Source organism: Sphaerodactylus townsendi, linkage group LG01 (assembly GCF_021028975.2).
Source record: "Sphaerodactylus townsendi isolate TG3544 linkage group LG01, MPM_Stown_v2.3, whole genome shotgun sequence".
NCBI classification, from domain to species: Eukaryota; Metazoa; Chordata; class Lepidosauria; order Squamata; family Sphaerodactylidae; genus Sphaerodactylus; species Sphaerodactylus townsendi.
This window is the reverse complement of record NC_059425.1, coordinates 33059637-33072937: the sequence shown is the minus strand read 5'-3', so window position 1 is coordinate 33072937 and position 13301 is coordinate 33059637. Positions and strand designations below refer to the sequence as shown.

General features: G+C 41.4%; 1 protein-coding gene across 7 annotated transcripts in view; it reads right to left on the bottom strand.

The window, feature by feature from the left end:
• MSRA (methionine sulfoxide reductase A) overlaps nt 1-12873 on the bottom strand; it is a 248107-nt gene extending 235234 nt beyond the window's left edge. For 2 of the 7 annotated variants that reach the window (XM_048517276.1, XM_048517314.1), the window contains exon 1: nt 12659-12873. In XM_048517276.1, coding sequence (XP_048373233.1) covers nt 12659-12791 — 133 coding nt within the window. In that variant the 5' untranslated portion in view covers nt 12792-12873. Of the gene's footprint in view, nt 1-6685; nt 6945-7450; nt 7876-12658 lie in introns of those variants that run through there. The other 5 variants (XM_048517284.1, XM_048517268.1, XM_048517258.1 and 2 more) reach the window with 5 other exon arrangements.
• Nucleotides 12874-13301: the final 428 nt, after the last annotated feature.

Below are 13301 nucleotides of genomic sequence, written 5' to 3'. Positions count from 1 at the left end.
TATTTATTAGGATCATCTGTTATAGCAACCCAGCTGTATAAAAATGCAAAATGTACTCTCACCTGAACTCACACTGCAGAATGAAGCATTAGGGGAAAAAAGGGGGGGTGCAATTTTTAAAAGTTTACTTTAGAGTTATACCCATTGTACTGCAAAGGTCCACTGAGTTACAAATTCTGTGCATTGTGAAAACAATTTCCTGTTCCAACTCTATACTTGAACTTGCAGTTTACAGTAGAAAATGTATCGCCCTTGATAACTAAGCCCGCCCCATCAACCAATGGTTCACCAAGTCTCTTTCTACACTAATGCAGAGTACAAAAATGAGTTAAAAGTAGGGCAAATCACCAGGGCCCAAGTATTCTGTTTTGGTCCTGGTTCAAATTTGTAATATGCTCCCCACAGACATACTGACACTGCAATCCATCATCCCATACGTATTACTTATTTATCAGAACTATTTGCAAAGTTCAATGAAATGAATTTGCAGTTGCAAGGAAATGAGGAAAATCTTATTAAGGCTAAATCTGTGGTTTATTTCAAAGTTAATTCCATTCAAATGCAATATAAGCCATCAGAAGCTATAGCAGTTTCCCAAGCCCATCTAACCTGAAAGAGAAAGGTGGAATACAAACTGGGCCATAGGTGTTTTTTTTTTTTTTTGGTGACTATTTGGATAAACTGCATGAAGATATTTCTGAATAATTTAAGGATCTTCTTTCAATAGAAATTCAAGATTGGATGATAAATGCATTTTCAGATACTAAGGAAGGGGAAGTTGTGGAGGAAGAGCTAAAGTAGCTACAAAATGAAATTGAGCTGAAGCTAAAGTTCAAGAAATCATATCAAGAAATTTGGTTACAGAACTTTTTTTTATTGCTATGTGCCCTTTCCTGGAAAGCTCTGTCCTGAATAATGCTTAGTAGAGCATATGAGATTTGAGCAATTAAAAAATTTACATTGGAATGCATTGGCAACTAAATAAACAAATTTTAGATGTATCCAGTGGTGGGATTCAGCTGATTCACCCCATTTTGGCGAACCGGTTGTTAAAAGCCCCCTCGCTCCTCATCCCCTGGGAGAGGGAACGGCAGCGGGGCTTTTAGCACTTTGGAGTCCAGAGTGGGGAGGAGAGCTGAGCCAAGCAGCGCTGGGTGTGTGTGTGGAGCAGAGGGTTCCAGCTCAGCTCTCCTCCCCACCCTGGGCTCCCAGGGCAGGGAGACTTGTTGAGCTGGGAAGCACTGGGGGGGGGGGTGCAGCAGAGGGCTCAGCTCTCCTCCTGAGCTTGAGCCCTCTGCTCCACCACCACCCGCAGCACTGCCCAGCTCGGCTGTCCTCTCTGCCCTGGGAGCCCAGGGCTGGGAGGAGAACTGAGTCGAGCCAGAGCCTTCTGCTCCACTCCCCCTTCAATGCTACCTGGATCAGCTCTCCTCCCCACCCCGGGCTCCTAGGCGGGATGGAGAGCCAAGCCAAGCTGGATCCCTCTGCTCCACCTGCCCCAGCGCTGCCCAGCTGGCTCAGCTGTCCTCCCTGCCCAGAGGTGGAGGTGAGGGGGACAGAGTGACAAGGTGGGGGAGGGCGATCGCATGGGGGAGGGCAGAAAACTCAGGAGGGGCACAGAAAACTTGGGAGGGGCAAGGTAGAACCGGTTGATAAAGTATTTGAATCCCACCACTGGATGTATCCCTCCTGTGTAAGAAACTATTATGTAGACTTTTCTAGAAAAAATATGAATTGGAAATTTTTTCCTAAAAAGAACATGATACGACTTTCATTTATATTTAGTAAACAAAAAATTAAGTATCACATATTAATTGTATAGCCCAATAGCACAAAATAGTTGAGCTAAAATACCACATTAAAAAAATAAAGATTTAAATATTAAACAAATCTAAAACACAGCTGGAAGGGATCCCAAGAGTCATTCAGTGAAATCCCGAACAATGCAGGAAATTCCCGGAATCCCCCTAGTCTCCCGGTGACCCCAACTCTATGCCCAGAGGAAGGCAAAAAATCTCCAGGATTTCTGGGCCAATTTGACCTACAGAAAATTCCTTCCTGACCCCAAAGTGGCAATCATCATTGCCCTAGGCCAGGGGTCTGCAACCTGCGGCTCTCCAGATGCTCATGGACTATTGGCCATGCTGGCAGGATTTGTAGTCCAGGAACATCTGGAGAGCCGCAGGTTGCAGACCCCTGCCCTAGGCATATGAGAACGGGCTACAACCTACCTTTGCAGGACTCAGTTTGGATCCAGCCAGCTCTTCCACTTAATTCCCATCCCAACTACAGTGCAGTGATACAAAAAGCTATGAAGATCCTATAATCTCCAGGGCCTTGGAGGCCAAAGGCCCACTCCTCTCCTTCCTTTTTCATCAGAAGAAAAACTGGATGGAAGGCATTTGTAGTCTGCAGATACAAGGAGTTATCTTCATTACTACCATCCCCCCTTTCCTTCTCCTGGGCTGTTCTATTTTGCAAAACAGACAGGCAAATTAATAGTTCTGTGATTCTGACTTTTTCACTAAACTGTAACATTTTAGCTGACCCCAATAAAAGGTATTTACAAAACCATTATTTTTCAGACAATTTGTGATAGTGGCTCCACTTTAAAAGTACTTTGGAAAGCATTCTGAATTGATCTTATTTTTTGTTTTTACATATCAAAATTCCCTAAGTGGTATAACACCAGTGGAGAATGTTTCAGCATTCATAATTTTCCTTTGATCATCCAGTAGTTCAAAAGATACCAAATGGTTTATCAATTTTTCTTAACACTGGAGAGAATGTTTCTGCAAAATAAATAACTATGTTCTTGTGAGGTTTGTAAGTGCTTACGGTAAGTGTTCATACGATTGCTCACATTTTTGAGAATATATTTGTGAAGTAGAACACTATAAACAAACTTTCAAATCACACGAACAAAAGTCAAGCCATGAGTATTACAGATCTCCACTAGAGACATTTTCATTGCCAATATTGAACAGTAGATAGACACGCCAAGACATAAATACTTGGAAAATAAGGAAAGGATAATTAATTTGTGATTGTCGAAGGTGTGTAAATAAATCAAGAACAAGAGTACTTCTCTCTTTTATGAGAAAAGAATCCAGTCCACTTTTCTAAAGGTAAAGGTATGAGCCTAAAGGCCAAGTAATTTATTCAAATAAAGGAATTGAATCATGACCTTATGAAACAACATAGCAGACTAATTATTACGGACTAATTATAAGGGCTGTTTGACAGTGGAACACACTGCATCCAAGTGAGGTGGAAACTCCTGTGGAAGTTTTTAAATAGGCTCGATGGCCATCCGTCAAGGGTGTTTTGACTTTGTAATTCTGCATGGAATCCGTGTCCAGGGACCCATGATGGCTCTGGGAAGCTCTGCTTTAAGATAAATAATTATTTTAATCAAGGGTTTGCCTTCCTTTCCAATGAAGCTTTCCTGATTTCCTGATTAATATGTTAATCTAATAAAAAGGGAAGCACCTTACGTATGTAAGAGCTGTCAACTCACAACCAACTCACAGCAACTGCAGTAAGGGGCTTTCAAGGAAAGTGAGAAACAGAGGCCGTTTCTGCACAGCCTCATGAGCGGAGGTGTACCAGCATAGTTGATGACGGTGCCCCCCCCCCCCCCGGGCCATTCACACAGTGCCCTGCGAATGGCCCCAGTGGCCCATGGGGCCGCATTTGCACTGGCGCAGATCCCTCTTACCTTGTCTCCTGGCCACCACTGCACTGGAGAGACCAGGAGACACGCCCCCGTGGCCATGGCAACACCTCCAGGGCACAGGGAAAATGCCGGCTTCCATCCAGTGGCGTTCGCTCGGCACCAAATGGAAGCCGACGTTTTCCGAAAAAGACCATTGGGGGGAACGCCGCCGCTGCATAGCTGTGCAATCTTCCCCCCCACAGCGGTGTTTTTACCAGCCCCACGCCAATCTAAATGGGCCATGCAAAAGCGACCAGAATTGGTTTACCACTGCCTTTCCCTGAAGAATTTTCTTTGGTGGTCTCCCATTCAACTACTGACCCTGCTTAGCTTCTGAGATCTAAGAAGATGAGGTTATAGCATTTCTCTTCCTGTGTATCAATTGATAAATACAATTGATAAATACAATTGGTAGATTCAAGTCCAGTAGCATCTAGTAGTATCTAGCTGGAACATCTAGATTCAAGTCCAGTAGGTTCTGGTAGCATCCAGCAGAATCTAGCTGTTCTACTGCAGACCAACATGGCTACCCTTGAAAACTAAATTACCGGTAAATAGGTAATATTGCCTTATGAAAGAATCATATAGCTGTGTTGTATTCCTTGCACAACATACCTTATTCATGGAAACTCACTGGGTGACCTTGGGTCCTTCTCACACACGCAGTCTGAGCTACCTCACAGGGTTGATGTGAGGATAAAATGGAAAAGGGGAGAACATTGTAAGCTACTTTGGGTACCCAGAGTGGAGAAAAATGGAATAAAAAATGAATAAATGTTTAATCACCAGTCAACCTAAATCCCAACCTCTATTCTACAACAGCTTTACTTAAAGGAATTAGGTAGAATACAAGAAAACAGAAAACCAGAATCTTAATACATTTTGATAACTGTAATCTCTTGCCTTGACACTAGTGACAATTGAACACATAAAATGATACCATGGTTTAGTTTGCTGAGCTAAATCCTGTCATCAGAAGGATAGATTCTTTGCAGAGAGACACTAAGACACATCTGTCACCTTGCAAAAAGAAGAAGAGTTGGTTTTTATATCCCATTGTTCTCTACCAAAAGGGGTGTCAAAGTGGCTAACATTTTGCCTTCCCTTCCTTTCCACACCACAGCTAGCACAAGGTACCCAGCAGGCTTCATGTGGAGGAGTGGGAAATAAACCTGATTCACCAGATTAGAGTCTTCCGCTCATGTGGAAGAGTGGGGAATCAAACCCAGTTCTTCAGATTAGAGCCCACCACTATACCACACTGGGTCTCAGAGAGGATGGAGAAAATGCACTAACCATAGTTTGCACAGTGTAGGTGTGATGCAAACTACGGTTTGCACATCTTCTTAAAACTAGAGATTTCTTATCTTGGGCATGCAGTTGGTCTTTTATTGTGGTTTGAGATCCTGATGTTTAACTATAATTAAGGAAAACAAACAATGGCTAAGCACTATTTATGTAGAGGGCCTTACACATTTTTTGTTCTTACTGCTAGCAACTATATTTTCCCTGAAACTCCAGGATCAGAAATGTACAGTCTCCTAAGAATTGTTGGTACATAAAACCCATTAATAGAGATTCCCCAAGAGCAATGTAAAGTTTCAGTGTTCTTTTATAAATTAAATTGCTTTCAAAGAAGTTTCAACAGAAATTTAAAGTGGGATGCATTCAAAATAGTACTTCAAAATGAATTTCAGTTTAAAACAGCAACTGGAATTTTTGCACACTAACTCCCATATCACGAGAAATGTATCGTTTAAAAGAAACTGTACATTAAATTAGTTATCTTTTCAAGCGGCTCTTTTTGAGAAGAGAGAACTTTATTCAAATATTTCACAGAACTAGGACAAAACGTGCATAAAGTGTGTATCACCACCATTTGAGACAATTTTTGACAATCATGCAGCTAAAAAGTTTGTTAAGTTTTGAAGATGATACTACGAATGAATCATCAGTAAATATTTAAAAGTATATTTCAAACATGTTGCATACCATACGTCGTTCCTATTAATTATATATATATATACCTAAGCAGAAAAAAGTGGAATTATTCCAGTACCCTCTTTTAGGATCTACAACCAAAAATAGAACTGAATATTTTCAGTTTCAGACGGGCACAGATCAGTCTCAGTAAAGCACTCTTAAACCCATTACATTAATTTATAAATCCTTGATTTTAACAAGATCATGCTCATTTTAACCCTCAAAAAGTTATATAATTACCTCCAACCATTTAATATCTAATAATGTTGATACCAACAAGAACATCCATTTTAGAAAATTAAAACTGACTTAATACAGACTTAGCAGAGTATTTGTTTTAGCATAAGATCTCTAAAAAAAAGTTTCACATACACAAGTGTCTAATGATTTGTAATATGCTTTTTTTTAATCCACTTGTTTTAGTATATAAACTTCTATTTTTGGTCCCTAGCAGTTCAGTCATAAATCAACTACTTGTAGTAAAGTTCTGTTGATTTTAAGTTAATTAGTTTTTGTATAAGCCTGCTTAAGACAGGAAATGTAATGTAACAATAATATACAGTCCACATTTTCAAGGGTTTTTTTAGTGAAGACAGCAGTAAATTAAATTTTTTACACTTTCATCCAATGTATACAAAAAACAACCCTTATTCTATCAATTGATGGTACAACTGAACAATCTTATATTTCAAAAGTTTGCCAACTATTCTAAATTAAAAGGATTCATAAAAATCTGTATCTATTCTCCTCTAGTGGCAGGGCAGAAATACGGTACAGTAATAAAAACTCGTCTATTCCTCATTTTAAAAACACAACTACGTTATTCCCCTATTCTCTCCTGGCATAACATGCAGTTTTTAAGGGGAAAAATTACTTTTGGTAACTAAAACCACAATGAATCATTTAATCCAGTCATCTCAAACAACCAAACTGTGCGGGTTTTGTTTTGTTTTACTAACAATCATAGGTACAGAAACTACTAACCAACAACTTTCTTCATCCGGAGTAATCAGCCCAAATTCCATTTCCTGCCATCATCAAACCATGACAGAAGTACATGTTTCTCCATCTGTTAGAATCCTCCTCCTCCAATGAACAATTCACTGATCCTGCAAATCTCTTCTAAAAGCATGCCCCCGTAACATTTTAGGGCAACCAAAATGCCATCTTCCTAGCTCCTTGTTTGCATTCGAGCACAGATGAAGTGTCTTCAAGCTGAACATCCTGGTCTCTGGTATTGTCACTACTTGAGGGGGAAAGTACTTGAGAGAGGAGGAATCACTTAAAATAAATGCTGTTGCTTTAAGAAAAGACTCTTTTACCACAGTGTTTAAATTATACTTTTCCTTCACTGATGACTCAAGAAGATATCTGGGAGGAAATCCTTTAAATGTTAACATTTTCAATGAATTATGACCGTGGGAAAAAAAACCAAACTTCCATTCTAAATCCCAAAAATGTTAAACTGAATTCAAAAGCAAATGAAAATCAGTAAGAATTTATATTCTGCAGGTAACTGAATAATCTGAGAATCCTCCGTTCCGCCCCCACCCGGCCCCCGTGCAGTCTTATACATAGAAATACAAATACCGTATATCCCATATGTATAGGGCAGATACTGAGATGACTTCTTTAAGAAAAGCTGTGGTTTCCCACACCAATGATGGCTGAATTATAATGTACCGCCACATTTCAAAAATGCCCCAAAAGACTTTAATAACCTTCTAACACTTTGAAAACCAATTTTACCCCAAGATGGTTTTCTTTCCTGAAGCTCAAGCTGAGAAAGCAGACAAAAGAAGCCGGTTTGACTGAGCTGTGCCAAGTCTTGCCTTTTTTCCCTTTTTTCTTCATCTCTCTCTTTCTCTCGCTCACAGCGTGGCAAGCTTCCCAAGCAGTCTTGGCAGACCTCCAGCCTGTGCCAGGCTGCCGGAGTTCTTGTTTCCAAAAGATGCCCTTTGCAGATCAATGAATATGCATTGCATCTATCACACATACGTCTTTTGAACCAAAATCGTTTTGAACGAAAATCGTTGGTCAGAAACCAAACCCTGGTGGCGGCAGCACTTCATCCAGCCAAATCGCCTTCCTGACTTCCTACTTTCGTACAAACAGTGGTTACAAAAATTTATACTCAGGAGTCCTGGAAGCAATGCACCGTTCAGTGATAAGAAATGTGTTCTCTAGAAGCGTCAGCAGACGATATGTAAACATGCTGAGCTCCTTTTGAAGGAGGTTCCAGCCATAATGTTAATAAACACTGATTGTATTAAATTAATGTTAAGACTTTTGTCTTGTCACTGACTTGTACGAAAGGAAAAAGCCCCGGAGACGGAAGCATCTCCAGTTACTGTATTTAAATTCGATGGTCTTAAATAAAAGAAACCAAGATACAGCTTTTGTCCTAAGACATAGCTGGTAGGGTATAACTATTGCTAAATGCTGGGAAACAGGACAATAATAGGAATTAACATGTTTAACTAGGGTCAAATCATGGGAGGTGTTTCCCTTCTACACGAAGGCACCACAACTGTTTAACTAGTAGTCAAAAGAGATTTCTTTCTTTCGTTCTTGCCATCAAGTCACAGCTGCCTCATGGTAACCCCAAAGGGTTTTCAAGACAAGGGACGTTCAGAGGTGGTTTGCCATTGCCTGCCTCTGTAGAGCAACCCTGGTATTCCTTGGGCATCTCTCATCCAAATAACTTCCAGAGTCAACCTTGCTTAGCTTCTAAGATCCGATGACATCAAGCTAGCCAGGTCAGGGCCTGTGGAGTATATGCATAGTAGTTAATAAACTGTATTTGTTTGTTTTTTAAATTTGCAAACTCTTATTAATGTGTATCTTAACTTTCCCTCACCTGGATAGCCCAGGAGAGCCTGCTCTCATCAGATCTAAGCAGGATTGACCCTAGCAAGTATTTGGATGGGAGATCTCCAAGGGATACCAGGGTCATGACATGGAGGCAGGCAATAGCAAACCACCTGTGAGCATCTCTTGTCTTGAAAACCCCACCAGGAGTCATCGTAAGTCAGATGTGATTTGATGGCGAAAAAAATTAAAATATCTTAAACAAAAAATGAGAAACTCCTGAATGCTAGCAGTCTATCGCCTACTAAAGAATCCACATAAGGCAAGCAAAAGACGAGAGTGAAAAAAAACACAAGTTAGAAATAAAACCAATACAGGAGACTAAGGCCCCTTCCACACATGCAGAATAATGCACTTTCAATCAATTTTCACAGTTGTTTGCAAGTGAATGTTGATATTCCGCACAGTAAAATCCAGCTGCAAAGTACATTGAAAATGGATTGAAAGTGCATTATTCTGCATGTGCGGAAGGGGCCTAGGCATACAAAAATAAAATAGCACCCATAAACGAGAAATAGAACCCATAAAAGAGAACCCATAACTTCTGCCCTGTGACTATTTATGGCCTTTCCTAACCAAGTATGGGATTGGATCCAGTCATCCACTCGTGCAAACATCATGGATTGGCCATGCTGGCAGGGGTTGATGGGATCTGTAATCCATGAACATCTGGAGAGCCGAGGGTTGCAGACCCCTGAACTACACAGAGGCATCTTGGATTAACAGGTGGTCTGCTGAGTGGACCAATGATAGGTGGGCCAGCCCTAATTTCAATACATGTTGGGACAGGACTCCTATTGAAAAAGTTCACTTTGAAAAGGTTGAGAAATTAAGGTCTCACATCTTAACCTTCGTCACACAATCTCTGTGAAAATACCAAAATAATATAAAACATCTTGAGGTAGCTGGAAAAATGTCAGATTACAGATATGTAGTGTCTGTTTTCTAGATTTTATTGTGGGACCAGATGCATATCTCGAATCAGCATGCAGAATAAGGAATTTCAGTCACTGAGGCTTTCCTTCACCCTTGCACAACAGAGATACAACAGTCCCATATTTTAAAAAAACTCCTTTTCATTTCCTGTTATGTTTATGAATATAGAACCAGCCACATCTCTCCCTTTCCTGTCATCTTTGCAATCAAGCAGTTGCCAACTGGGGAAAGTCACCACCTCTCAAGTGATGCTGTTCCTCAGCAACCTGCCTTTTGTTGCCAAGGGGAACTCTTGGGGAAAGAAAGCAAGACTTTGGTTGATAAGCCCATCAAAAGCCAAGTGGGGTGGGGATGCAGCTTTGCGCTATAAAGCTTCAGGCCCACGCACACAGCAGTGCGAGAGGAATGTTAAGCAGTTTTCAAAGAACTCCCTAGACTTGAAGGGGAGCTCTCAGGTGCAGGGGGTTAGAGATTGTAACTCTCTGTGGTTACTTAAAGGAGATAAGGAAATGTAGGCTTTTTAGTACTGCAGTGCTAACCCAGGAGCTGTGCTTATATGACAGGTGGCTCAGTCATCGTAACAGCATACACAGTAGGAACCATTCAACCATCAAAGGTTATATGTGTATTTTTGACATTTTGCCTCCTTTCCAGCAGTCACATGAAGAATTCCACGAATATCCATTCCATTAATATCACAGTCACAGCTTCTCCCTACAGCATTAAGGAATTAGACAACAAAAAGACGCTGTTTTGCAGGAGGTGGGTACATACACTGTTTTTCAATCTAGACAAGCTCATCTTGCTAGAGTATGACTGTAAGCATCGGGTGAGTCAAATCAGCATGGCCCCTTTGAGCACAAAAAGCTCAGATTGATAACCAGTAGCACAAAAATCTTTAAAAAGATATGGCAGTTTCATGGAAAACAGGCCTATCAGAGGATACCAGTCAATATACTATATCTTGCAAGTTGGAGTCTCCAACCTTTTTGAGTCTGCAGGCACATTTGGAATTCTGACATGGCATGGTAGACACAGCAACAAAATGGTGGTGGAGCCAACTACAAAATGGTTGCTACAGCTTAACTTCAGTAACAGCAGATTCTTATGCTGTGGTGGTAGCTGCTGCCAAAGCTACATTTTTAAACATTTGCAGAGCCAACCAGATCTGCAGCAGTGAATCAGAGGCCTTGACCTGCCCACTTTCTAAAAATACTTATTGGGCATCAGAAAAGGTGTCAGCAGGTGCTATTTCACCCATGGGTACCACGTTGTGGATCTCTGTTCTATGTTCAGAAGCACCAAATGCTTAAGACAGGCAATAAAGGAAGGGTACTGTCATCATGCCTTGTTTATGAGCATCACAGAAGCATTAGGCTGATCACTTCTAGAGATAAAGTTGTAGATTAAATGGACTCTTGGTCTAATCCAGCAAAGTCCATTGTTATGTGTTAAAAGGACACAGGAAAAGCATTCAATCCTCACATATCCACCTGCACGCAACCGTCCAACCACTCAAACTTCAGAGAAGGATGGATGTATGAACAGGAAACCTTACATAACGGATATAGCCAGATTCGCACTGCATGCACACCAGGGTCATCAGGTGGAAGAGAGTTTGTACACTTGGGTATAATACTAAACCCAAGCACTGTCAGCTACCACTGTAATCTTATACTGAAGAAGCACAGAATATTCAGTAACCACATGACCATACTCATACAAATTTTCAGTAGGTGAAGAACTGAAATTTATTCTTGGCTCTTCTAATTACAGTAAATTGCCAAAGAAATCTTCACTGTGGGTCAGTTTTCAAACCCAGCTGAAAATACATTGAATCCTCTGACATCATAAAGGTTAACTGGACAGGGGCCACAATAAATAACAAGAGGTGTTTTCAGGTATAATCTGAACATACCGCAACTTGTGGAATGAATTCCTAAGTGCAAAAGTAGGGTGAATAAGCTGCCAGGCAAATATTTATTAATAATTAGTATGCTATTTTTCTGCTTTAGGCTGCCACCAATGCATCACAGAACACAAAAACAAACAGAATAGAAAAGATTTGGGTAGAAATCCAATGAAGCAGAAGAGGCATCTTTTCAACGCCAAAGCCTTGGAATAATAAACTGAAAATAAATGTAAGTACGGTAGTTGTTAGGAAATGGCATTTAATAACCACAGCTAGAAGCACCTTCTCACCTGCCAATAGAGCTGCCAAGTTTTCAGCTGTCCCTGGCTCCTAGACAGCAGCAATCTGATGTACATAAATCAACAGATGGTGTTTATCTCCATAGTGTGGGGAAAAACCTTTACCTGCTGGTAGAGGTAAAGCAAACCCAGCAAACCAAAGGCATACATAAATACTGTAATCAACAATACTAAAGGGATGCCAGTCCCCAGGTGTGGCCTGGGCATTCCCCAGAATTACAACTCATGTTCAGACTATAGAAATCAGTTTCCCTGGAGAAAACAGGTTTTTTGGAATGTGAACTCTATGGCATAGGAGCCTACTGAGGACCCTATCCTCACCAGGCCCCACACCCAAACCTCCAGGAGTTTTCCCAGCTTGGTTGTGGTAACCTTAACCTCCATCCCTCCCTCACTGGTTGCCAAGTGGGACCTAGCAACCAGCAGTGAGCAAGTTTTAACTGAGGAGAATGAAACTACTGACCATCAGAAATAAAATTAAATGATTACTGACCATCAGAAATAAAATTAAATGATTACTGACCATCAGAAATAAAATTAAAAAACTAATATTGAGTAATCACTATCACATCTCACAATTAATAATTTATATATTATATATAAGCTACCTATATGTCTATATAAAAACTACAAAATATAGAAAAACTACAAAACACGATAAATAAAACATACAATATATAAAAACTTCAGAACATCTTTGAACATGCGCAGTACACCGTTTCTTTGAGAGGCGCGCATGCTCAGTTTGAACACTGGGTCCACTCGTCAGGAAAAGTTCGCGAGAACCAAAGCGCATGCGCTCAACCTTCGGAACGCTATTCCAGACTTCGTGGTCACTGCTATTTTGTGCGCATGCGTACGTCGGGTGACGCACCTTTCTTCGCTTCCTAGTGCGAAAGCGCTCGTTAAGAAGTTTCTTTTGCTCCACAGTTTACTTACTTGGGATACGAACGAGGCTCCGGTTTCTGCCAGGCAGGGCTTCTTCTTTACTGGATATCGCCGGAGACGAAGCAACGGCGTTTCCCATGCCAGCCACCGTACGAAGGAGCCTGCGGTTAACAACCGAGGTCATTGCCACACACACCCCCACCCCCACTCATGCGGGGAAGGGCGTACGTGGAATGCGGACTGGGGTGCTCGAGAGGACTTTGCACATGCGCCAAAGCATTGGAAGCGAGTCGGCAACGCACAGACGCTGGCGCGAGGACACGCAGCTGTCACTCAGCGTCAGGCCTGGCAGAGAAGTAGCCCCGAAGTCACTGCGAAGTATAAATTGTGCGCTCGGGTTTGCTGCGGATCACGCTGCCCAACGTCCTTCCCGTCGAGTGCTTTGCCCTAAACTTTTCTGCTTAATGGGGCTTGTATCTAGAAAAAATGTTTGTATGCTGGGACCAGGAATGACTTAAATTTAGAAACGTACGAAGGCTCACTTGACCCAGTCGCCAGTTCTGCATTGGAAGCATCCTACTACAGTTATGTCTTTCACATCGCTGAGGTTGGAGGAGTAGGACCCCCCCCACACACACACACACACACAAATCTGGAAATCCATGTAAAAAAATTTGACCCTCCTGCTGTACCG